The sequence below is a fragment of the Priapulus caudatus genome, unplaced genomic scaffold (assembly GCF_000485595.1).
Source record: "Priapulus caudatus unplaced genomic scaffold, Priapulus_caudatus-5.0.1 Scaffold84, whole genome shotgun sequence".
Taxonomy (NCBI): domain Eukaryota; kingdom Metazoa; phylum Priapulida; class Priapulimorpha; order Priapulimorphida; family Priapulidae; genus Priapulus; species Priapulus caudatus.
The window spans coordinates 401551-428547 of NW_014577145.1; the positions used below are offsets into that span (position 1 = coordinate 401551).

The 26997-nt window shown below is 40.0% G+C and overlaps 1 protein-coding gene across 3 annotated transcripts in view; it reads right to left on the bottom strand.

The window, feature by feature from the left end:
* LOC106804721 (uncharacterized protein KIAA0556-like) overlaps nt 1-26997 on the bottom strand; it is a 34689-nt gene that overhangs the window by 3015 nt on the left and 4677 nt on the right. Inside the window, exons 2-31 of one of the 3 annotated variants that reach the window (XM_014806019.1) lie at nt 23833-23906; nt 22451-22527; nt 21634-21785; nt 20416-20586; nt 18288-18430; nt 17519-17722; nt 17294-17368; nt 16837-17110; nt 16470-16633; nt 16144-16289; nt 15198-15501; nt 12082-12345; nt 11743-11886; nt 10724-11484; nt 9671-9897; nt 9226-9429; nt 8938-9001; nt 8679-8820; nt 8062-8259; nt 7750-7887; nt 6911-7063; nt 6533-6662; nt 5888-6065; nt 5135-5300; nt 3451-3576; nt 2413-2566; nt 2134-2244; nt 1375-1514; nt 956-1057; nt 443-606 (exon numbers count right to left, since the gene is read on the bottom strand). In XM_014806019.1, the coding sequence (XP_014661505.1) occupies nt 443-606; nt 956-1057; nt 1375-1514; nt 2134-2244; nt 2413-2566; nt 3451-3576; nt 5135-5300; nt 5888-6065; nt 6533-6662; nt 6911-7063; nt 7750-7887; nt 8062-8259; nt 8679-8820; nt 8938-9001; nt 9226-9429; nt 9671-9897; nt 10724-11484; nt 11743-11886; nt 12082-12345; nt 15198-15501; nt 16144-16289; nt 16470-16633; nt 16837-17110; nt 17294-17368; nt 17519-17722; nt 18288-18430; nt 20416-20586; nt 21634-21785; nt 22451-22527; nt 23833-23906 (5350 nt within the window). The remainder of the gene's footprint in view (nt 1-442; nt 607-955; nt 1058-1374; nt 1515-2133; nt 2245-2412; nt 2567-3450; nt 3577-5134; nt 5301-5887; nt 6066-6532; nt 6663-6910; nt 7064-7749; nt 7888-8061; nt 8260-8678; nt 8821-8937; nt 9002-9225; nt 9430-9670; nt 9898-10723; nt 11485-11742; nt 11887-12081; nt 12346-15197; nt 15502-16143; nt 16290-16469; nt 16634-16836; nt 17111-17293; nt 17369-17518; nt 17723-18287; nt 18431-20415; nt 20587-21633; nt 21786-22450; nt 22528-23832; nt 23907-26997) is intronic. The other 2 variants (XM_014806020.1, XM_014806021.1) reach the window with 2 other exon arrangements.

Genomic DNA, 26997 nt, shown 5'->3' on the forward strand with positions numbered 1-26997 from the left:
TACAAAATCTATCATCTTTCATATTTCCACTGATACAAAATCTATCATCTTTCATATTTCCACTGGTACAAAATCTATAATCTCCCTGATTTCTACTGATACAAAATCTATCATCTCTCCGCTTTCCACTGATATAAAATCTATCATCTTTCATATTTCCACTGATACAAAATCTATAATCTCCCTGATTTCTACTGATACAAAATCTATAGTCTCCCTGATTTCCACCTACACGATTTCCACTTGTACAAAGACTATCATGTACTTGGCTTCCAGTGATACAAAAATTACCATCTACTCGGCTTCAACTATTACAAAACATATCATCTACCTACCCTTGTGTTGTGTGTGGGATAAACACGAACAACAGCACCGAAACTATCATTGCCTAAGGCCACCATTAACAAGGAACTGTGCAAGTTCAAAACTTTCTAATACGTACCTGATAACAGTATGCATCTCTCTGTGAGAGATCTCCTTGTCGTCTGTGAAGAGGATCGTGTGGTAGGGTATCGCAGGGAGACAGCTGGGGAGGATGCCCCCAATGCTGCTGGTGGGAACCTGCGCTAGCAGCCCATTATAAACGAGGAGATCGTCCACAAGCAACTGCAGTAAACAAGATAATACCAGCATCAAAATGTTTTACAAATTTTATAATTTACTAACCACACGTATTAATATTAATATATGTGCAGAATTGTGTTTGGGAAACGACACCATACAACTTACACAGTTGAGAAATATGGTATAAGACGAGTAGTGGCCTGTATATAATATACATAGGTGTGTAATATATATACATAGATTGCTAATAAATTAAAGTATAGTTGTATCAGCATGTAATGTGTACTGCTGTCATTTCACAAAGTACCTGTTCTTTTCGTTTGTGATCGTTTACATTTTCAATATAAGTATACACTTGATGAGTCATCGCAATTGCCTTGTTAAAACTCACTGCAAACTCTTTCACGCCTCTCTGTGGGGTCTTTGCGTAATTCCACAACTTGATCATTGATGTGGTGACAGGATGATCAAAAATCACATACACCCGGTTTATCTGCAAAAGAGCAGGTTAAGTAATTTTAAGGAATCACACTAAAGGCAAAGACACACACGCTTTGTATATATATATATATATATATATTATCAGGAGTGAATAATACTAATAGAGATCTCTATTATTCACTCCTACTGTTATATATAGTTCATATTGTGAGTGAGCCATGAGCATTTTAAATAAGAAAGGATAAGTAACCTCATTACATCAGTACATGTCTCAACATGAACCAGCAACACACTGAAATACTTTCACACATCCGCAGTAAAAAGGTAGTGACGAATGATCTGGTAAATATCTGGGTGTGCATTACTTACATTATTTGGAGGTATTGGTGAAAGCCACATGTGACATCCATCCCGTGTGTCGTTAATGCCATCTATGAGCTTGTCTGGTGTACGGACGTCGTTGCACACATTGTCCAACACATTAACACTGTTAGGATAGGCAGTGATATCTGAAATAGTGGGAAAAAAATGCTATACGTTTTTCACTCTTAAGCGGCGTCTACACTATGCTAAAACCCGGGTTTACCGTATCTACACTGTTGCTAAAACCCGGGTTTTAGAGGTGGGTTTTGTAAAAACGCGGGTTTTACAGACCCGGCAATATTGACGGGTTTTGCTCTGCTAAAACCCGCGTTTTAGTCGAGCGCCGTAGTGTAGACAGAACATGACAGAAAACCCGCGGTTTAGCTGCACGCCAGACTCGGCTACAGGTGGCGCAACCATACCGGGGATATGCTTGATACAACTGAAATACTTAAAACCCGGCATTCACGGAAGGTGGGTTTTTGACAGTGTAGACGCTGCAACACCGAAAACGCGTGTTTTACTAAAACGCGGGTTTTAGTCTATAGTGTAGACGCTGCACCACCGAAAACGCGCGTTTTAAACCCGGGTTTTAGTCTATAGTGTAGACGCCGCTATAAGAGCCGACAAAATGCCTCGCCTAGCTGCAATGATAAAAAAATGTCAACACGAAAAATTTAGCAAGACATACCATTTCAATTTCATTGAGATTACAGTGTTTATTAAATACTAGCTCAATCTGTCATTACCAGAAATATTGCTTACTGTTTTGCGTCAGCACTATTTTCTGGCCAGTCAAATCATAGAATTCGATGCCATTCAGTCCGACATAATACGGGTCACCCCAAGTCGAGAGCAGTTGAAACTGGAACACAACTATTCATCATAGTAAAGGAAACTCACCGAAATACGAAGCAGAAATAACTGACAAGCACGCGAAGCCATCATTTATGCAGCTAACTTAAGCAAACAGTGCCTATAGTAAAATCAGCGCATGATGCACTGTTTCTATACGCCTTGTCGCATAACGACTGCAAAGGATACACCCACAGGGCATTGCGATCGGCTCATAGTCGATAGACACTGTTTGTGCTGTGCTGTTCGCTCTCATCACCTGCTGTTCCATCATTAGTTCTGATGGACGCCCGGCATACGGTTGCTCCTCTGTGACAGGCTCAGCAGGGGGAGTCACCGGTGGCTTATAGCGACACAATAAACACACATAAATAATCTTATAAGTTATCTTAGATGTAGCGAGATTAATCCAAGTGAAATGATGACAGACAGTGCATCATCGATTTTCCCAATCGCCTTGAATATGAACAGAAATAGCTCGTTTTGATTAATATAATGTTACTGGAAGGAAACATATGGCTTTCTAATCAGCACTGTTGACAAGTGCTAGAATAACTGACACCTTGTAACGAATATAAGTATATAACCTCGCCCACAAATTCATAATAGTCTGTCCAATTTCACTGCACGTTACTTTACAAAACGGATTATCAAAACCTGAACTCGAAATTTTACCCAACAACAGCCTGCCAAACACACTTTGGTCACGTGGAAATACTATTAAGTGTGGCCAAGAATTCTGACGCCAGTAACGGCAGTGGAAATGGAAGAGACAGCAGTAGATGTTGGTATTAGATGCAAATCCAAAGGAACATTAGCAACAATGAAAAAAAGAAGTAAATCAACAAATAGTATGAGAATTTAATAAACACTGATGGTGAAATGGCGTATGGCCAGGCACGAGTGCATATGTGCATGGTGCAAAAACTCCCATTACACCCTCTTTGGCGACTGAGGTTTGAAATTGTAAACAACTTCTGAAGAATGCAGATAATTTTCAATCGAATCCAATCAAATCAAGCTTTTTAATAGTAAGCAGCAGGGATATTGGACAAACTAATATAAATTTGATAGCGAGGTTCTATAATTAAAACAACAAATGGTGACAGTCGTGCTAGACATTGTAAACAGCGGGGATTAAATAGCCATATTTTCCCTTCAATTCTAAACAATTTTTATCACGGTTCATTAAGATTGAATTAGTCGGTACCATGACAGTTGCATTACCAGATTTTTGAAAAAACTAATGTCTTGAGCAAAGTCGAAAAAGCAGTTTCCCGGTCCTTTTCGGATTAGGAAACCCTCGGGTGGAGACACAGCGTTCCCATCAATAGTAGCATGCATGATCTTAGCCTGTCAGAAAGAAATGTTTTACAAATTTAATGTACGGGTATTATATTCTGCATTTTATTCAAAACATTGATACGTATTATTGATAAAAGCCAAATGGAAAAAATCGAGCATTCATTTGCCAGTGAAGCATCTTGTATTGCACGACGTTGAACCTATTTTAGGTAGTAACCATAGAAATGTGATAATATGATAACAGGATAAGTTGCCAGATAATGTTAGAATGGCTGCCTGGTCTATTTCTGCCGGTACAGTATCATGGTTCATACAGGACTGAAATTTTTTCCAAGAACTTTTCAAGGACATTTTATCGGAAATTCAAGAACATTTTATCAGACATTTTATCGGAATTCATACACAGAACAAAACATACGTGGATTAATTTAATAACCCCATTCTTAATCACTGCATGTCACCTCTAAAACTGACCTGGATCACATTAATAAACCCTTCTAAACACTGTCACTTCTACAACATACCTTGATTTACTGACTGATTTTACTGACTTATGTAAGGATGTTTATTTCTACCCGTGATCGCATCAGTGGTTGCTCGTGAGTGTGTTTAATACACCCTTGCTAGCGTCTATGTGAACGAATGTAAGAATGATAGATAAGCACAGTATGACGTATTCATGAATAACTTTAATTGACACTACTTAATCTAGCATCCGCCCGTAACGTGGCGAATGAGTACAGTGTAGTACGCGAGTAAACCTCACATAACTTACGAGGTATAAGTTGTCAGTCACTGACTCTAACCAAGATGCCTGTATGACTATTACAATAGCGCTCTGCCTGTCTCTCTCTGGTCGAACACGCGGTTATATACTGCCATAGGTAGACACGCCTACCTATTGTCTCTCGTCAGTCCGTACTCATGCTTGTCTATAATTGGCCTAAATCTATCCTGTCTATTCCCGCGTTACGACTTTACACAGCTGGTCATATATGCCAAACCAGAACAATGGTTATTCCTAGCTATTTACTTATCCGTCTTTCGACGTTATTACACTTACTGTAATTTGTGATCATCATTTAACTGTCTATCGTGTCTATAGCTTTAAGCTCATTTAACGCAATTTTTATTGAGGTTTGCACATTATTGATGGTGCAAAATTTCTTTTTATTACAGGCAAGGATTCTTTCTAAAAATTCAAAGAAATTTTCATGAAATTCAAGGACTTTTCAAGCACAAAATCAACATTTACTAAATTTAAGTACTTTTCGAGGACTCCCCTCAAATTCAAGGACTGTTCAAGGACTGTGCAAACCATGAGTATGATGTTGTGGAATGTGGTATCTGCACATATACCGTATACAGCGATTTACTTTGTTAGCGATGATAGTATGAACTGCTGTGGATGCCCATGTTTACTATGCAGTTGCAGCTTAACAAAGAGACATAGTCTTGAAAGCTCACAGTTAAAATATATGACACCTTTTGCTTATACCTTTCTGTGTTCGCGTGTGTGTGCGTGTGCGTGTGCGTGTGCGTGTGCGTGTGCGTGTGCGTGTGCGTGTGTGCATATGATACATATCACTAATTCTCTAACACTCACCCCTCTGTACGTGTCTTCAGAAGATTTGTTATAGTTCCATAAACGCAGTCCGGTCAGGGTGATGGCATTGGCAAATGCAATGGCTATGCGATGATCCTGTGTTTCAGTGAACGGAATCAGCCACATATGTTTATCATTCATCGTGATGTTGGTCCCATCCACAAGCCTGCAGACATGACACAGAGATACAGATACGACACTGAGATAGAGCTAAAGCTACTGTACAGCTACGTTCAGTAAGTAATGTTAGTGCCCATGCTAACGATGGAAGCACACACGCACTAGCAAATATTGATATTCCCAACTGGTATCAGCACCATACAAGATGCAACAAAAACAATGATGTACTGTATTATAAAACAGCCAAACAAGTAATATAGAAGGTATAGATAGCATAGACATGTTGTAACCTTCTTTGCCTGGTTGTTTTTTGCTGGTTGTGAAGAATTCAATAATTATTATTGCAGCAGGGAACAGTACTATTTAGTACTAATTTATCACACTCAGACTGTCAGAGGTAAAGCAGGCTCATGCTAATCAAGTAACATAAACAGGTTTTACCATGATTCTACCAGAAGAATACAATACACACAGGGCGTAAAACTTGATCAAAGCTCATGAATTTCCACATGTTCATCCAATGATTTATCGAGTACAAGCAACTATAGTTTCTCAATTAGAAATTTGCAATGCACTTGTGCCTACGGCCACTGTGACGGTAAGGTTTCTTTCATGCGACTATGTCCTGCTTACTTGTCGAGTGTTCTGACGTCATCCTCGATGCCAGCGAGGGTGTTCAAATCTCGTGGGTGAGCGTCCATCATGTCAGCACCCACTGGCAACACCTCACCATCACTGCCCAGCACCTCCAGTCCTGACAGGCCCATATAGTGGCAATCACCCCACGTGGCCGTGAAGTTAAGCTCTAGACCTGCATGGACCCGAAACAAAATGCAACCAAGTTGGGTGCACATCGTGTTCTTGAAGTGACTACATCATATTTACGTTAGTAATATCATGAATATATTTATTCTAATACATGTTGAAATAAGAGACACTGACCAATTGCAGTTGGTGGAAATGCCTGTAGTGGAATATAGTGGACACGCACGCTGCACAATGTGCTTTTAGAGGTTTCTGCTGTATTCAAACGTGTTGCTGTTTTTGCATGCTGTATGTATAACTGAATTGTTGTATAAATGAAACGTTACAGGAGTGGTGAATTCTGTGTTGCTCTATAAAAATTTCATTTTTTTTTTTAGAGAGAATATAGTTGAATTATTGTGAATTATAATAATAATAGTATCAATTATTGTTATTTTAACAGATATCTTAACTGTAAAACTAGTAATCAAACAAGTTTTAACAGAAAAGACTCCTCTAGCAAATCCCACTTACACTGGCCCTTACACATGGGAAAATTGTTTGCTTTGGAGAGTGGCAACGCCTGTGAGCTGCTCGGATCACCACGCTTGTTCTGCTGAATACCACTGGAAGCATGTCCAATGGACGTGAAGGGACGTTCCTCCTTCAAGGCATGCAATGAAAAGCGCATGTTTAATGACCGGAGTCAAACAACGACAGCAAATGTTTCATACATCCATCTCTACACATGCGCACGCACGCACTCACGCACACACGCACACATACACACATGCATACACACACACACACACACACACACACGTGCACTCTAAACTGTGCGCTATGTATCATCAGAGATTGACCAAGATCAGACATCCCTAATTATCATCTGCGGCAAGAGCCCGCCATTACCTCCTCCTCCCCGGACCCACTGTCAGCTGTTTTCGGCCGCTCGTCACACGCGTTGTCCTCCTGGGGTTTACCATAGAACTGGTCCTGCTCGTACATGTCGTCATTGTTGGCGATAGCTTCCAATATGTGCTCATCTGTTGTGAATAGGATCGTCTGCAAAGAGGTCACATGTCGGGCATTGTGCACACTATGCATTACAGCACTTACAATTATGATATTATGTCACACTATGGTTTATGGTTATGCTTGATGTTGTTAATGTGATAATGATGGCAATTATATTAATGAACAAGGGACGTTAATGCGGCACATTTCAGGGCATGTTACTCTAATATAACTTGCAAATACATACGACTATCATTTCGGCAGTGCCTGCCCATTGGCCTAAGGAACCTGGAAACTACATCCCACATTGCCATGTGCCACACTGTTCAGTGCTAGGTTAGCAATAGGAGGAAGCAGGGAAGTAAAAAACGGGAGGGACAGGGAATCGGGATGGTAGGATTAATGAGAAGATAGTAGGGATAGTGATAGGGATAGGAAGCAGAGAATTAGATGTAAACAGGGAAGAGAGAGATAATGGAGAGTAGAAGTGGAATGAATAGGGGTAAGAAGGTGAAGCAAGGTGATATAAATTGGACGCGAGTAAGACACAGAGATAATGGAGACAGGAGGCTGAGGGGGGAGCCTCGGAGACCCTGAGGCTGTACAGATTGAGATCAGAGAAGGCAGACACATGCAAACAGGTGAGGGGCAGAGTAAAAAGAATTGGGGAACGAATGAAACAATTAATGCACACACATGATTAACATGAGGCCAAGGAACAGATTGTAACTTACATCACCAAAAGCCTCAGTGCCATCTGCCATGCCCCCCCATGCACGCTCAATCTCGCCTTTGAATATGAAGTCATTATTAAGTGTCATCTCCATGTATCTGGCACCACGGTATGAATGAATCCTTGATTTGTTGTAATTCTGAAGAAGTCACAATGGGTGTATTGAAACATCTATTTCTCACATCGTTCAGCGTTACATGGTTACTGCGTAAACTCAAACTTTGAGCCAACTTATGAATGCGTGCGCGAGTACGTAAGAGCGCGCGTGCAAGTACATGTGTGTATTTCAATTTGAATTATTCCCAGCACTCACCCAAACTCTAATCATGGCTATTTTCACTCGCTTCTCAAACACCATGTTAATAAAGTGGTGTTGCCCTTTCTTGAATGGAGCAAGCCAGAGGTGCATGTCGTCACGCGTGCGATACACACCATCTATCAAGTTGGCAGCAACACGAGGATCCTTGCTGTACTCTGGCAGAACATTAATGTCTGTTGGGTCAGCAGTGATCTGCAATGTTAATTATCTATGATTAAAGTCAATGCAGAGTTGAGGAATGTTTAGCATGCAGTAGCAGCAATTGTAGTGGACATACACCACTTAACGATTAGTTTGTTGCTTGATTTACCGCCAGTGATAATCTATACTGATTTCATTCATGCACGTTTTATCTGTTACTGCGCCATTCGTTGCTGTGGCACTATCCAGTGCTGATATCATTTAGGTTGTTGAAGTCGCAGTCAATGTTGATCAGCACAATGTTGATGTTAACTTCCTATGAACACTACATATGGTTTCAAACGGAGCAATACGCCGCATTACGTATCGTTAGTAAAGTGGTCATAATTTACAAATTATGTGTGAATTTATGTAACCTAGGTTTCCGTAACACGGGGTATCACTATATAATCAAATCCATACAGACAAACCTGCACAATCTTAACAGGCTCGCCAGTGCTGCTAAAGATTTCGATACCATTGAGACCAACGTAGTGGCGATCGCCCCAGGTAGTGTGAATGTCTATTGTAAACTGCTGCCCCTCAGGTAGCTCAGGTATAATGAACTCTGACCTGTGTGAAGAAGATGGATACAATGATAGACACACACGCAGGGGAGTAACTGTCAACATGCAGATAAAGTGCCAATGCAAGCATTCTTTGGTATACATGTCACGTGTCGTTACTTACTCTTGTGCTAGGTCTTCAACAACTGGCTTCTTCTTATCTGCAAGGTAGAGGTCCATAACGTCATCTGTAAAAACACAGCCGACTGTTGATATTGCTCGACGGTTCACAGTGATAGAGAGGGGATGTCAGTGGAGATGTCAGTGAGAAGGGGCCCATTATAAAATTAAATTCCATTGTCAGTCTTTGTCATTGTCATTCTCCTTTTTCAGACGGGAAAACATCTCATGCCAATCTGCCTCGAATAGAGACAGGTCGTCTTGCAAAATTTGATTAAGAATTGGTGCGCACCTTCGATGCTAGTAGAAATTCGACCCTGCTGCGAGTGGTTGAACTCGTCTAGAGAACTCCATGACTCCTCCAGCATCTTGTCATTGTGATGCCGCCATAGTGTGCGTGTTTTTGGCTCACTTGATTGTCTACGCTCGCTCTTATCTGCTGCTGTCTCCGAAACATCGACCAGACGTTTCTCGTCTTCCAAGCTGCCTGCGGGCTCTGTAAGGTGCAGACACACTCAATTATTGCATTACAACGATCATCACTCAAACTCAACTCTTACCTGTGCGAGCACAAAAACTCAAGAGCTTACGTACTGATATTGACACAAGACACAATAATACGGTTGCTGTACAGCGTCGATTCGCAGAATATTATTACAGGTTTTCAGAAGAATGTTTGTAAAATTGCGGTTTACGCATTGATGAAACAGGAGGAAACAATAGATGAAATCTCACACCTGTGCCACTGTTACGAGACCTACGGCCATACGATGCCAGTCTGTCTGCGGTAGAGTCCATGTTCAACATGGTGGGCAGGTCGCTCTGAGGCCAAGTGTACACTTTCTCCATGTCTGGATCTATAGTAGATGGACGCGATTCCAGAGGACTCTCGAAGGGCTGGTCTAGCTCATCAAGATTGCATGCAGCATAGGACCTCAACCACATTGGCTTTCCTTTGTCCGACCTACAGAAGAAATGTTAAAATCATTATTAGTTGCAAATAAGTGCCGCTGAGCGACAGCACTAATTAGACAAGGCCAAGAGATTCTACGTGCAGGTGTTTGCTTGCACTAAGCTGCTATATTTCGTCAAATTACGATGAGTTGGGTTTTACTTTAGAGTGAAAAGCTATGTAAGGACATTTATGTTGCCAGCTAACATATTTCTTTATTGTATCATGGGCTACAGCCTGGTCAGAACTGCTGCTGAGATTCATTCACTGACGATGCTGTTTCCACCCACTGTTGAGGCCACCCACGGCTAGAGCTAACAAATAATACGATTTAAGGAGCTGAAACCTTGTATTGTTGAAGTAATTTTCTCTTTTAAAACCTACCAGTGAAATTGTGGCCATTCACATCAACACAGGTAGCTAGAAAAAGTATCTCAGTCCTTTGATAATGACCTTTCACCATTAACCCTCAGATTCGACTTCCCAGTGTCATTTCGGATTGTCCCCCTACTTCCAAATTATCAACACCGTACGTCGCCGTTTATACGGGTGTCCAGATTATTAACAGATGGACGGACCGACAGAGAGACGCTTACGCGATTTTACATGATGCTGCACCTGCCCGATTGTGTCAGATAAAATAATCAAGACTTCTCATCATATTGCAAAGAAGTGGGAAATCACTTCTACATCTTCATGCCACCTTCCTGACTCAATTCACCACCTTCCAACGTTACACCAAAACTGAGATAATATGACGTAAGCAACTACTATTAATTCTAAAGGCTAAGCACAGCACTAATCCTATTATTGATGTGCAGAAAACCTCTATCCTCACCGTTCTTGCTCCAACTTTACAGGTACGGTGTCGAGGCCGGTGGACGGTGGCCGCATCACGGCAGGGGTATGGTTGTCGATCAGAGGCAGTTTCATGCTGTCCTGGCTATCTAGATTGGAACTGCGTACCAGTGGCCGTTTAGAAATTCCAGGCTGCGCAGCCAGAGGAAATGCCATTTTTGTCTCTCCGTTGCTACTATGAATGACTGGTCTTGGTAGGTTAGCATCCGCTTTAGTGACGATGAAACTTCGCCGAGTGTCTACGATTGGACTAGACCTAGTATAGTAGAATGACTCTGACCGCTGTCCCATGCACAGTGGCTGCGCGTTACTCGTAGCGCTCACAGGTTGCTGTGCAGTGGCGACGCTGGACTCACGATGCCCAGCTACCGATTTCCTGCCAGTGTCATCGCCATGCAAACACAAAGTTGTCGGTTGTACTGCACCCGAAGCCTTGACTGGGTGCACAACGCTGGAACAGCTCTCCAGGGTGTTCCCGGTGCCATCATTACTCTCATAGTCACCATCTAGAATGCACCGCTGCAATGACGACATGTCACCTTGGTTGATCCGTGTCGTGTGACTGCCTTCCGTGTTTTCTAATACCTGCATGTCGTGCTCACACTCTTCGCTGAGGCTCTGTATGACGATGCTTGTGCTGTAGTCAAATACCTGGTTGCCACAACCCTTTTCTACCTCTCCATCGTAGACCAGCCTTCCACCCTGGAATAGCCTAATGTTCTTCACTCCGATGCTCAAGTCCTGCAAGATATGTGCTAACTGTTACTTTCAGTAATTATTTGTACTTGTAGAACACTATGAATACAAGACTGCATTACACCACAACCAGTCACACATCTAGTACATGTATTATGATCATGAAATTATACACTGCATTCGATAAATGTTTGAAGTAACAAGAACCCTTGTATCACACATCCTCTCGTTTCAATTTTCAAACGAAACTTGCTTTGTGTACATATTGTATAAATATTGTTTTATGTATATTCATATATATACCTTCAGGTTTTTATTGTAATTCCACAATTTAATTTCTGAAATTCTGAATTCAAGTTGATGTGGATGAGGTCGTAGGAAGATGGCAAACTCAACGGGTCTGCTGGGATGATACGCACACGTCCACATGTTGCGTTCCTTTATCGTCTTAAAATTATAAAATTAAATCCTATGTGTCTTATGTATGCTCTTTCCACCCCTATATTATTCTGTTAAACACAAATCAAAACACTGCAGCGATTTAACGGTACAGCAAATGGACCCGCAACAAACAACAATTTTACGTAGGATAATCACACTTTGCACCTAGAAAAATTACACGCATCTTTTTCATTCAGTCACCTTGAATTTGCTATTAAAGATGTTCGTTATATCCCCTTTCACGTCGGTGGCACCCGAGACAACAACGTCAGGTGGTTTCACTTCTATATGACGCCCATCTTGGTCAAATAACTGCATCTCAGTCAAGCCGATCCGATCAGGATGCCCCCAGTTACTGCACACCTCAAGGTGCAGTTCAACTCCAACCTCATCATCCAAACCACGCAATTTCCTCCAGGAATAAGCTAAGGTCCCTTTGCTCCGCTCATCAGAGAACATTATCTTCTGTGAAAAGAAATACGTATGCAATATTGGAAAACGTTTTTCTAAGCAGTTTTTACCATGATTACAACCACTTGCCTTGACCTGTAATTGTTAGTTGTCACATGAAATCAATTGTAGCAAAATTAGAAGACATTGTCAAAGTTGTACTTATTATCAGACTGCCAATATCTTTATACTATGACTGAAAACCACGAACATATGCAGTACCATGAATTATATATGTATATATATCATAAACATTTTAAAAAAGGCTAAAAGTCTAACCCTCCTTCCCATGAACAAATGGAGAAAACGGCTAGCAGATAGTGCAAGCTTGACATGGTAGTAAAGTGCATTTCATGGCCCTTTAAAAGAAACTACCATATTTCGTCACTCCTGTGCATTAGATGCACTACATATTTAAAATGTAATCACCTGAACAAAAGATTGACTGCATAATAGCCCTCCCCACCACCAGGTATATGTGCAACACAAATAAAGCCACACCACGTTTTCTCTCTCTAAAATTCCCTGTATTTCATGACCTCTCCTCTCTATCAGCATTGGTTAGCACATACCAGATCGATGCTATTACAGTGTATAATATACGGTACCATGCCTAAATTACCTTAAATTATACAAGGTATAATATATAACCTTAAAGTTATAATAATGTCCTCTACACTGATCCTCAGCTTATAGGTTGCAAGTTGGTTTTTGGAGACATTTTATTATTATTGAAACTATTGAACAGGACTATTGAAACATGGCTTCACTTAGCTACGAAATGTCATTTATTCTAAATATGAAGAGCTTAACAGAGGTAAACTTATTAGCTTTGTGGCAAATTGGTATCAGGCTTATTCATGAGTTTCCACTTACAAGTATAGCCAACTCGCAGCTTTGACTAAAAATGTATTTTCCCCTTAATTGCTAAATACTTCAATCCATAATTAGGCCAATTAGATTCATGCCAATGGCTGTGCTAATGCTATTCTTAAAGGTTAATCTAAGCTAAAAACCTGTAGGTTTAGTGGGAAGTTCGTCAAGTACCGATCACGTCTTTACCAACTACTGTTTATAGTAATATCTCAGAAGCACGCATGCTGGCATGGCTGACTGTATTAGCAAATAGCGAGTAACACAAAATCTAATTAATGCAAGCACATTATGTGCACTTATATTGCTACACCAGAATAGCTGCCATAAATTGATACATGAACATGTTACTATGACCTGTAAATAAAAACCATTGACATTTACACACCAAACCAATACCAAATTCAGCTATAATTTATCAATTTATACCAAATAATGTGTGCAAAAATACTACATTAACCATATCCTACCTTGCTTTTTGATAAATACCAACAGTCAATCCTTCTCATATTCTGGTTAATCCTTCTCATATTCTGGTTATTCTGGTTATTTTATATTAAACACAATATACTTCCACTTGTTTTCATATCGTTCATATCCTCGTCAACATATCATACTTTGTGAACGATAAACACCCATCGTCTCTCTGCATCTGTATCAGGAGCCATAGAATTCCACGTGTGTGCGTGTCAAACTAGAGACTGCTGTGCGTATTAAATAATGGATGATGCATCAGATAGTTGGAACTAATAACTGCGTGCGCATACATGATTACCACATTCTAGCAACTGAACTATTCTCAGCCAGTGTTCGTCATTTTAAGGAATTAACGTGTGTTGCTATGGAAACTACAGTGCTGCCTGCTTACGTCTGTTCAACTACGAACCTATATATACTGAATGCAAATCTTGGTTCATGGTTCAACACAGTTTATTACTTTGCACGAAGTGCAGCGACGCCAGGGTTCTCCAAGCTTTTTTATTATAGCATGGCGGGTGCTGCCTTTACGGTCCTAGTTGCAAATCGCCGAAGGCGGTTTGCGTGCTATAGGGGGGTCCGGGGGCTATGATATTTAGAGCTGCGGGTGCATTTTAAGATGGCGGGGCTCGACGATAACCTGGTGGGCCGCCAGGCTATAAGTGCTCTTGGAGAACCCTGAACGCGTATACAAGATTTATGAAATGTTTTGTTTTCCCTTTACAGTTTCTGAATGAGTCAAATTTCAGACCAACAAATGAACTAAGAGTAAAAACTAATTGCTGATGACACTGACAAAATGAGACAATGATTCATAAAGAACTATTTATTCTGACTGCAGAAAGTGAAACTATTAAAGGTTGTAAGAGGTTAATTGCTGTGGACATGCCAAAGATGTGTTTCATTTAAGGCTTAGGATAGGGTTAGGGTTAGTGTTAGAACTAGGATAAGTGTTAGGGCTAGGGTTAGGGCTAGAGTTAGGTAAACTTCAGGTATTTCATTTTTTTCAACTTTAAGTTTTGCCATTTAACTATTATATTAGCACTTTTTTACAGAAACCTATATATCAAACATTATAGGTAGTAGACAGATAATTTCTTATGGTTCTAAGGTTAATTTCTATCAAATTCTAAGGTGTTTAAAAGTTACTGTTTATACAATATCTTATATTATAGTATTAAGGCTATAGGGGTTAGAGGAGAGCTACTGTTTACTGGTCAATTGCACAAGGATATTTGACCCTTATAAAGCCCAATATTGAGATTGCAATATTGCAGATTACACCTATTCCAAAAATAGCTTTTAGTAGTCAATAATTATTTTACATAACAATTTTTACAATTAAATAACAATGAGAAATAAAGGAATGATTCAGGAATTTTGCGTAAACATACAATTATGACAGACAGTGATGGGAAACAACTATAAGATTTTAATGAGCATAAGAGTGAAACTGAAATAACTTCAAATGCTGAGCAAAGTTCTTCTACAGGCTAAATCCATTAACTATCACTCACAGACTTCCCGGCACTTGAAGGTGGTTTTACAGCATCATGCATGTCCGCCTTTATTCCGGTAATGCTCATGTGAGAGAGTTGCTTCTCCTTTGCAAGTGGGCTCTTCACAGGACTTTTGCACTTGGCTGTACTACAACCAGGCATCCTACCCTCTATAGAAGGTCTTGGGTAGAGGTTAGGGTGAAATGACTTTGTTGTGGTGTAGTGATCTACTGTCAAGGACGAGGGAAAGGGAGGAGGAGATGCAGATGACAACGACATCTTCTCTATCTCACCGAGTGCTCTAACGAGACGTTTCTGATGCCTGCAGAACCAACACAACATAAATTAGTTTAAAATTAAAGTTGGATAATTACATGAGAAAACATTACGCTGGAGACTTGGGGGAGACAGCTGGAGCATGAAGAAAACACTAAGATTCAGGGGCCTGTGGAAACAAAATTAGTCTTAATATTAGTCTTAGCACAATTTTTTTTTCCTAGTAGACTGGACCTCTACACACTGCGTAGACGAGACTCGTGACTTTACGATGTTTCTATCCACAGTCTACGAAACAATGTTAACGTTAAGACTAATGTTAGGACTAATTCTGTTTCTGACAATAGGCCCTAGACCTTTAAAAAATACAATGTCTATCCAAGCTGATTTAGGGACTCATAACTGCTATAAATGCATCTTTGCGTACCCTCGCTGTATCTGTTCTGTACCCCCATCAAGAACTTCGTAATAATTCCATCAGATTTCATGATAATATCAGAGTAAATTTACTTTATGATAAATCCATGTATTTAACATGTTAGAAACAGTTTCGACAACCGATCTAGTCGCCTTTGCCAGGCTGACTGAAGCTGCTCGAGCTTTCACCGATGACCACGCTCAAATTTGATCTTACACCGTCGACACTGTTGTAGACAACCTTGCATAAGTTTATCTATCATTCACTGACCTGCTGTCCATCATGAGCACTCTCTTCATGACAGATTGGAGGGTGTAGTCATCGAGACTGCTTCCTGTTAGGGATGGAGATGTGGAGGTTGCACGTGCCTCCATCTGTCCACGCTGCCCAGGTGCAGTCATCGATGTAACTTCCACCTAAAACACCAACAGCACGGCTTCTCAGCAGCAAATAATAAGCTGCGATGGACCTGCGCCTAATAGAGCCAGTCCAGGCCCCTATTTAATACACAGTCACAGCCGATTCCATTGCTTTATAATTTCTAGCTGAATAAGTAGCTAACCTGCAGCAAAATTAAATACATTAGGTTAACACACCGACTTGGATGTCATGCCACCACGGTAGTTTTCTGCGGCTTCATTCTCAATCCTGAGAGCTATTGCTACATCGGACGGATCAACAGAGATGCCCCCTTCACCTTCCTTCTTCTTCACGGTGGCAATCAGTGGACGAGACTTTCTACCGGTATTTTCTAGCAGAGTTAACAAAAAAAATTGTAAGAATTTTCAACTGCATGACTTGAAAATGTCTTCAATGCAAGACTATGATACTTTACGAATGAAATGAGGCTTAGGATCACTAAAACACAAAAATTGGCCTCAACTTGCAGTTAATCATTCGATCATGTACACACCTGTCATTAGGTATCATTTGAAGAAGCTGTGTCTAATGCAAAATTCCTACCTTTCTTTGGTAATTCGTTAGCCAGGTATATATCATTGACCAGGTGAGAGAGATCGTCGTCTATGGATTCGCTCTGTACAGACACAACCTGCTGCATCTGGTTCTGCGGCTTGTTGAACTCCAGCACAATCAGACCTTGCTGCTCGGATTGAGCATGGCTATCATACTGAATCACCTCAGGAATGCTATCCTCCCCTTCCTCATCTACTTCTACTTCTTCACTCTTTTCCTTGACTCCCCTCGCCTCTGCACTATTCTCAGAAGACTTGGAGTCCTGTCAGGAAAAATTTATGCACATTACAGAATAAAAGTCTTTCTTGTTGAATTATTTTTGTTATAAAAGACCCTCTTTTTGTTCTTTACTCCTCATGAGAGCTAGCCAATAAGCTTCAATAAACATATTGCATTAGCATGAGAGTTACTCTGAAATGATCAAGACCAAGTAAAATATACTCACACAACTGCTCTCGCTCAAAGTCCTCAGCAGACTTTTCTTTATTTCTGCATTTCCTTCCAAACTTTCTCTGAGCACCTAAGTTAATTGTACAGTAAAGATTGATATAAGAAGATACAGATGTACTTAACGCATTTAATTAATTATGGCACCGTAGTTGAAATTCTATCCCTGCCACTCAGCAGTGATGCACGAACGTTCAACAGTAGCAGAGCATTAAACGAGTACCTTACAATCTTCAAAGCTCAACATCAACTTGTCTTCTTCATCTACTGACGAGACTGACTCTTCAACATCCGCAGATGAAAACCCCTCATCTAACTTGTCACCGCCTGGTGACGACGTCGAGGGCGGTGAAGTGTGCGTATGTTCATGCGGGTTAGTGACTTCAGGGCCCGTAAATTCTGTTAGCAAATGACCACAGGTTGCCGGCTGTGGGCAGGGAAACACAAGTTAGTTTTACAGCAGAAACACATAAGCTTGCACATGAAAACAAATTATATTCAACGTATCAATAAAGTTCTATATTTCAGAAGTGGTTGCAATAGTTTCTTACTAGTACTAGTACAATTCTTTCATAAAAATACTGTCTGCTAGTGCTATCAAGGAAGAGCTATTTACACCATGCCACACAATGCACTCGTCTGTCCAGGCGGTTTTGAATCAGAACAACTATTCATAAGCAGATAATACGAAGATCATTTTTTTAACCAAGCCATCTGGAAATTACCACATCATGCATAATGCATATTATCACCAGCACATAAAACCTAGAGTGAACAATAATACAAACTGGATTTTATACGAATTCCTGCTCATCTACAGAAATATTACAGTCCAGAAAAAGTCCACATCCTCACTACAGCACTACATGCAGTTAGTGGGTAACCTGCAGTCAAGCAGAGCAGCCTGAAATTATGAGCACTGGGTGGTTAATGGCATAAAATTACGTGTACAATCACAACCTTATTTGAGTAAATGCATATAATATATAAACCTGCATGACATCATGGGCACTGTCACGAACGACGTCGCTGCTCTCCCCATCCTCAGGTGAGTCCTCCTCGTCAGTCACCAGGGACGTCTGTTCCTGCGTCATCTGCTCCGGCGGCATCCTCGTGGTTGGGTTCCATGCTTTTGCTAGAGAAAAATAAGTGAATTCATCGTTAATTATAAATTGATTAAAATGTTAACCTAAAATTAATGCAGCGCTGATCTCAAAAAGAGCAAAACCGTTATATTTACTAGCAATATCCACAATGATTATGTGATATAATTACAAGGAAATGTGTTCAAATACAAAATCTTAATGGGTAAGCGAGGTAAAGTATATTTGAACCCATGTACAAGTTTTCCCAAAACATCCACTAAACAAAATTTTACAATCATAAAACTTGCCTGATATATTTAAACTAAAAGTTGGTTAAATATTATTTAAAGCAATAATAAATCAAGAAACATAAATCACTCATTTCGACTTAAAAGTAAGCATGGTCAGGTGTGACGTATATTCTACGAATATGAGCGGAGCTATAGCAATATGCTACACCTGATTACAGTTGAAATAGTATAAATCTGTAGAAAATGGGCTACACGCACCATCTCTATGAAGAAATATTGCAAGAACATACAATTACAGTACTGATACATACATAGATAAACTAGACAGAGGGCACTCACGGAGAGTGCATACCTCCGCCAGCATGTACAGCACGAAAAGAGGAACACATGAAGACACAAAGACGATCGATCGACAACATGTACACGAAAACACAAACACACAAACAAACAAAATAAATCCCAATATTCTATACTTTACTCCATGCATTGATCACAACTACATGGCATCAAGACGGATGGACACCATATCATGGTCTGAATAGTATACATCGAGAACCTCAGCAGCTACACCGACAGTTCTAGTTGCAGTTTCTAGTAGTTCTAGCTTGTAGTAGTAGAATCGCTGAAATATTGATTGTTGCGCGCAAGCGAGCGAGCTGCTGCTGCCTGGACGTTCTAAGGCGAGCTGCTGCTGGCTGGCCGGCCTAAGGCGAGCTGGTGCTGAATCGATCGCGCCAACGCGTGTAACATGTATCGTGCTCGCTGCTGGCTACACACACACACGAACGCATCACACGAGAGGCATCACATTACCTCCCCTGCAACTCCGTTGCAGCGGAGGTAATTAATACGTAATCATAACTGTAGACTGTTGTAGTAGTGCATGGATGTTGTGTGCTGCATAATTGTAATTATGCACCAAGTCAGAATTAGCAGCATGGTGGTGATAATTGACGGTTAAATTGACTATGTCACAAATTTTCTATGGTAAAATTTGTAAAATTGTTGTTGTCATTTTTTTACATTAAAAGTAAGAACTAACGAGACTAAACGTATCGTCAAATTCTTACCTGATAAGATTGTTTCTCAACTAGTTAAAAATCCAAAAAACCTGGACGATTTGATATTGTGTTCCTAACATTAATTGCTTGCTATGGGCTATGTATGAGTCACGAGTGTATGTTCACATCGAACAATATAGTAAAATAAGTATAATGCAGCAATTTAACCATAAAAAGTGAACAGAATTACTTATATTTTGTGAAAAAGTAGAAATATTACGGTGACGTAATCACTTTAAAGGGTACCTTTTAATCGGCACATGATATTTCCTTTTGAGTAAATTGCACTCCACTGCTACATAGTCAGTTAACAGGATACCTGGTAGTATATGCATATATGCTAGACACGTGCATATTCCTGTTATGCTCAAGTGCACTCAACATTACTTTAGGTATCCTCGTGTTTTTAACGTTAACAGTTTAACGTTAACAGTTTAACGTTAGACTCTGACAGATAGCACCACTAGTCATCTCCAAAATTAATGTGTTTCATGTCTCTTTCTAGGTGTGTGTGTGCTTTGCTATTTAATATATAGTACATCTACCCTAAAAGTATTAATACACATAGACACAATGTATATATATATATATATTTAGAGAGAGAGAGAGAGAGAGAGAGAGAGAGAGAGAGAGAGAGAGAGAGAGGAGGGAGGGAGGGTGAGTGAGATGGAGGGAGATAGCAAGAGACATTACTTATTACTTGTTTTTATTCATACAACTTACTGCGTGGCACTTTAACTTTCTTTTTCTTTCCCTTTGATGTCCTTATGGTCATAGCCTTCGGAGACCAGATCTTGCGCTGAACATTGCCAGGGGCTGTGTGGGGTTTTGGCTTCAATTGGGACTCTAGCACTTCCAGTTCCTTGTACGCCACACGTAAATGACGCGGCACATCTTAAAAGAAGAATGAATCTATTACAGTTATTCCTAATCGCATAGATATACATCACACAGCTCAAGCTGTCTAAAGTCGGATGCGAGCAACATTTAACATAACTTTCTGCATCATAACGTAAAACAAACTTAGAAATAACTGCTTCGAACGCCGATCACGTTTTCATGGGATTCACGATATACGATCAATCATCAGCATCAAGATCTTTAGTAACTGAATCGCACCCCCCTATTTTCACTACCAGCTCCATCATTATAAATCATTATTTAGCTCGTCTAACTGCTGATATAGTGGGAAGTTCAATGTTCGTTTCCTGCTACAACGACTCAACTTAATGATGGCTGCTGTCACGTTAATGCTACCACATATATATCTGCCACAATAACTCAATCACGTTCAGTCAAAGTCCTCTCATATAATACGATAATTTACTCAATGTCGCGAAATTGTCAGCAAACCAAAACTGAAGCAATGAGGTATGTGACTCGACCATTACTGCAACTAAATATGAACTTATATTACTATTAACTATATAACTTTTATATTACTGCAACTAATATAAATATTATCGGCATACCCAGAAATGACGTTCACATCCCTTTACCAACTCTACGAATGCCGAGAAAATGTCACTCTACTCTATAATACCGAAAATCATAATGTACCTGCATGCACCACAGAATTATTATTGTAATTTAGGTTTTTATAATTTTATTATTAATTAAACCTGTATACTACTATTTTGTTTAATATTTGGTCAAAAAATTAAATGGATTATACCTATTTCACAGTAAATACATTTTTACATGTATACACATTATAAGAATTTTCAGTTCTTATGTATTGACACTACATAATGAACACCAAACCATGGACACATATTCTTAGGTGCACACAGTACACAGAATTAGGAACAGAATGTTTTATATAGTCAAAAACACTATTTCTTCTTGCCAATTTATTCCCTGGTAATTCATTCAGGTAGCACCATTGCTCATAAGTTAACTTGACACGTATTCTGCCACTAGACTGCAAGAAATACTAACCTCCTGCTGTTCTGGGTTTCATAGCCTTTGATTTGTTCTGTATTGGAGGAAGCGTCTTCTTGTCATTAGCCCCGTTCACGTAGATGGAGAAGCCCTGCTCTCTGCGTTCAACGTCTATCTGATGCTTGTCCTTACTCAGCTTATTCACTAATCTGCCAGTCGAGACAAAACCAAGGGGACAAAATTAATGCGAGTCCGGAGTCAAATACTCCCTGATTTGGCATATGCAGGAGTCCGTGTGACTCCCTAAAAGTTCTGCTATACTAACAAGTTCGTTACAGAGCACGGCCTCGCGGAAATACCGTATTTTTCTCAGCAAATGTCCAAAGAAAATTTGGCAGACGTGCATCGCATGAATCTTCAAAACATGCACATGCGTTATTGTTGTTGTGCTTTAGTTTTGAACTTCAGACTGCAGACTCCCTCATTTTGCTATGGACTCCCTCTTTTTGCTACGGACTCCCTCTTTTTGAGGGCAGGGAGTCCGTTAGACTCCCTTGTTCAAACGTTAATTTCTACCCCTGCAAAACGTTATTCTACGACATGTCTAAATATAGTAAAGCTCGTTGAAATAAATGTGTGGAATGGAAACTGTCCTATTCTAACTAGAAAATTTACAAGTTTCAAGCCTGACTAATGCTTGGATTTAACCCAAGAGTTAAGCAATAAAACTCCAACAAACAATTTGTGATTTCAAATGCATTACGTGTGTAAGGAATGCATATATATGAGGTAGTCACCTGCTTAAATTATTTTCATACATGTGCCAGCTGAAACCTCAATTAACCTACATCTATAATTAAGTGAGTTATATTACCTGTTCCTCTCTTGCAACAGTAGGAGATACTCCTCATATTTCGGGGGAACTTCATCCCCAAACATTTTACACAACGTCTGAAAACAATAACATTATTATGTGTACAGTAACTTATATGTGTACATTTTATGACTCTAGGTTACAAAAATAATGTCTTCCAGAAATGACATTCGTAATGCAAACTTCTATAACATGAATGACGTTCCCATCGACTTCCATGGCGCAATTGAACATGCATTCCTACAGACTGTTTTTCAGCTAAAAAAGGTACGAAATCTGCTGACCTCCCCTTAGACAAGCACAATTATTATTCCAAGTAAAACTGGAAAACACATTCACTGACTATATTTAATGATGTAACACAGAAAAAAGAGTTCAGAACGAGAATTAGTACCCAGCTATAACTGGAGTACACTGGACACAAGGCACTGTTTGCACAAACCTGCATATTTCATACGCTCAGAGTTTCCTCTAAATGGCAAGAAAGCTATCTTTAACTAGCTGGTAATGCATTGGATAGCTGGACTACCTGTCAGACATGGTTGAAGTGAACTCCTACATGTGTGTGTGTGTGTGTGTGTGTGTGTGTGTGTGTGTGCGTGTGTGTGTGCGTGCGTGCATCCATACAGATAAACTATTTATCACTGACAAGAGAAATACACTATGAGAAGTACATGCTAGATATTACATTTATATGCCAAAGTGAATAAAAAATGGTATTTGAGGGAATAATACATGTTTGTTAATAATGTTTGTAATTCAGGGACTAATGTTTGTTAATAACATTATCCATGTTAATTCATTTCTATACATTTTCAACGTTAATCATCTTAAATGATAATTTTGAATTGTATTGATGACCTAATCATGAAGTTTTAATGATGAGCAATGCATTCCTTTAGTTTTAACTTATTTATTTGCATTCGAACTGTAGGTGCAAGAGATTGAAATGTTTCTCTCTTGCATGTACAGTTCGAACTGCACAATAATTGGAGCACATTGATTAATAAGTACCTATTAATTAATATGCTTTAATTTACAGTTCATGCTAGTATATGATCTACCCTAAATTTTCACATATAGTCCTGCTAATTTGCATTTCCCCAGACTGAAATTATTTGCCCTTATTCAGTGATACTTTGATATTGACACATTTATTTCTTGAACATTAAATAAATAAACAATCTTATCATGCAATTAAAAACTGCCACACAATTATTTATTAATCTTTACATGAATGAATTAACATAAGTCTTTATCAAAACACCTGCATACGGATTGTGTTCAACTGAAACATTATATTTTGAATACATCAACTAGTAATAGTAGTATATACCTCATGTACGTGTTATGATTGGCCTAATGCTATTCTGTATACACACCCTAGCCTCCTGGAATTTTGGCACTGGAAATGGGGAGTATTCATTGGGCAGCCACTTTTTCCGGTTCCTTCTCCCTGAACAAATATAACATATAATGCGGTATATATATGTGTAGAGTGCAGCATAATTCCAGTGTGCAGCGGCAAAGAAGTAACAAAGCATTCGTTTGACACAGTAACAGTGTAAGTGGCAATCTCCTTCTCTCTCTGCAGTGCACGTACGAACACGTGGGCAATCATTACTGGCTTGATAAGGCAATCAACCCATAGACGACCGGTTGGCGTACTCCTGACTTGCTCTAAGCTAGTACATTTGCAGGGAATCTACAGTGACATCTCTAGATCAAGAATGAAATCGTATAGAATTACTGTCACTACCGCAGATGGGGTCGTTGTCGTATCAGGTACTACAGATATGCAACCGAGGTAGTTTTAGGTTGTTTATTATGTTTATATTTTTATATGAGGTATGTTTAGGGTTAGTGTTAGGGTTAGGGCTAGGGTTAAGGTTAGGGTTAGGGTTAGGGTACACTTCTGTAGTACAGGTCTGGTACACTTTGCGTATACATATATATGTACCTCGGGTACATATCTGTAGTAGCTGATACGACAACGACCCCTTCAGCGTCACTACCATACGTAACCCCCTCATGGCTTTAGGCCATGCTTTTCTGCTCAACATATTGTTCGCACCACGAAGAGCTGACTAGAGGAGGTCTTGCCGCGCCCATCTGATCTGCATGACGACTTTGTAAAGCTGCATGACGGCAACCAAATGAGTAAATGCGCTTCCATGTTGTTGGATGAATCGTTCTGTGTTCAACATCGTTGTGGTAATTTTTTATCACTGTGCTTAGATTTTAGGACCGATGCCACACTCTTTGCTTGACTTACAATATCTTCCAGTGGTGGGCCAATGTGGTATAGGTTTTTTGGGCTATGGTAATGCTTCCTTGGCAATGCTGCCAGCTCCCCTAACTTCAGATTTCTCACGTCCAACTTGCTTATTCTTGGTATAATCATAGCATCAGCTTCAGGCTTCATCAGTGAAACTAATGTATTTGTATTAGAACATATTATAAAATACTGTGAATTTTACAGATATCATCACTACATAATTGTGTGCTAAGACCCAACTAACATTTAAAAGTTTCTTATAGAAACAGTTTGATATGTGTGTAAAAGACTGGCAAGCTATGGCTTTGCTGATGGTTTGTGGTGGCCATTTTGAATTCTTGGCTTCTGATGGTCGTATGTTGTGGGTATAATTAGTCTAGGCTTACGTAGACGCTCCCCGTTGGTTCACCCTAGAAGCCACACCAATTTGCCCCCCTCCCCACCTTGGCAGCGTGCGCGCGAGCTACAAGGCGATGGTGCTAGAAAATTTCGAATTAAACCGTAGACGCTGCCCGTCAGTTCACCCTAAAAGCCATGACAATTCGACCCCTCGCGGCAGAGTGGGTGCGAGCTACAGGCGATAGTGCCGGGGAAATTTCTAATTTAAACCGCCGACGCTGCCCATTTCACCCTAGAAACCGCGACAATTCGACCCCCGTGGCAGCGCGCGCGCAATCTATGGGCGAGTGATGCCAGGGAAATTTAGAATTAAACCGTAGACGCTGCTCGTTTCACCCTAGAAATTAGCGACAACAATTTGACCCCAGCAGCCACAGGCACTTCGAGCATTTCAATAAAATATAATGCTAAACAAGAGCCGCAGAGCATCTGGGCTCATCTGAGGTCTGTTGCTACGGTTATAAACGTAACATTTAAGTCGTGCGTAGTGAGACCTTTGTTAGGCGCAGATTTGTCCGCAAATGCAGACGTTATAACTCTGCTTTGCTAATCTGAGGGTGCGGGTTTATCGTTTGCAGTCACCCTTGTAAAAATTGTTGCAATTTTTGTTGTGGGCATTGGATAGGTGAATCAAGTAGCACTGAGGGCGTGACGGGGGTATATCCGACCCAAAATATCAAGTACAGACCTTCTGTTTGTCAATATAGCTTTCCAAAAACTTTATCTCCGTTTCAGAATTTTGTTTTCATGCAATAATTCATCCTAGTAAGAGTAACTTCGATATTTTTGGCCATATTGGACTGATTTTTCGAACGGCAAATGAAGATCACTTCCGGTAGTTTCGGGTTGACTCGGAAATAATTAAGGCTGACTGGCGCGGACTACCTACCATGTTTCCTGTTGAACATCGGGAATAGCCTAAGTAACCGGAAGTGATTTTCATTGGTTGACAAATGTGAATGAAGACAGACAATTTTCTTTGGATGTAATTGTTTATATTTACCATTAGGTTAACAACTTGATATATTGTTATGTTGTGGCCGCTACCAGGACATCATTGCGTGCATGCACGTAGATAAATGATTCAAGTTCAGATTAAAGTAAGTTCCACGCAATAGGATTGTATATATCGGGCGCATATATTACTTATAAGTGCCACCTCCAAACTGGAAGTGGCTTTCCATGATTGAGATAAACACGGCCGCAGACCCCATTACTGGGGTCTGCGTCGGCTCGGACTAGGCGCAGATATGCAGATACACAGTTGCGTACACATCATTTCAGCAACCTTCTGCATTCTGCATACCTCCCAAATCCCATTGGTCGATACAAATTGCATGCCTAAAACTCCTGTTTTATGGTGCATTGTGACCCTAATATAACCCTAACCCTATTGAAAAAATAATAATTTAATTGTTTAAAAAATTATTTGTTGTTATGAAATTGTTGTAAATAAATAATGTAAATATTTGCCTTAATTAGAAAGAAATAGTTAAATGGATAAAGATAGAAAAATACAGAAAACAGGTAAATAATAACAAATCTGATGGGATTCGATCCAAGGACCTTTGAGCCGTAATCCTGTGCTGTACCTCTTGAGCTATCCAGACATATTGGCTTTCCAGATTATGGATGTGCCATGAATATGAGAACACTGTGACATCATTGAGGCAGTTCAGAAATCCACGTTTAACCCTCCTCTTGATGGTCAAAAGGTTATCAGACACTTACTCTTCGCACGTCAGTGGAAAGCACATTTCATGGTCCTTTCAATAAATTTATAAAAATGGTTTTTCACTTTGTCCATTAGGCCATGTCCTCAGAAAATGTCTGATATCTGACCTTTCCCCCACTGCCCTTTGACCTGTGA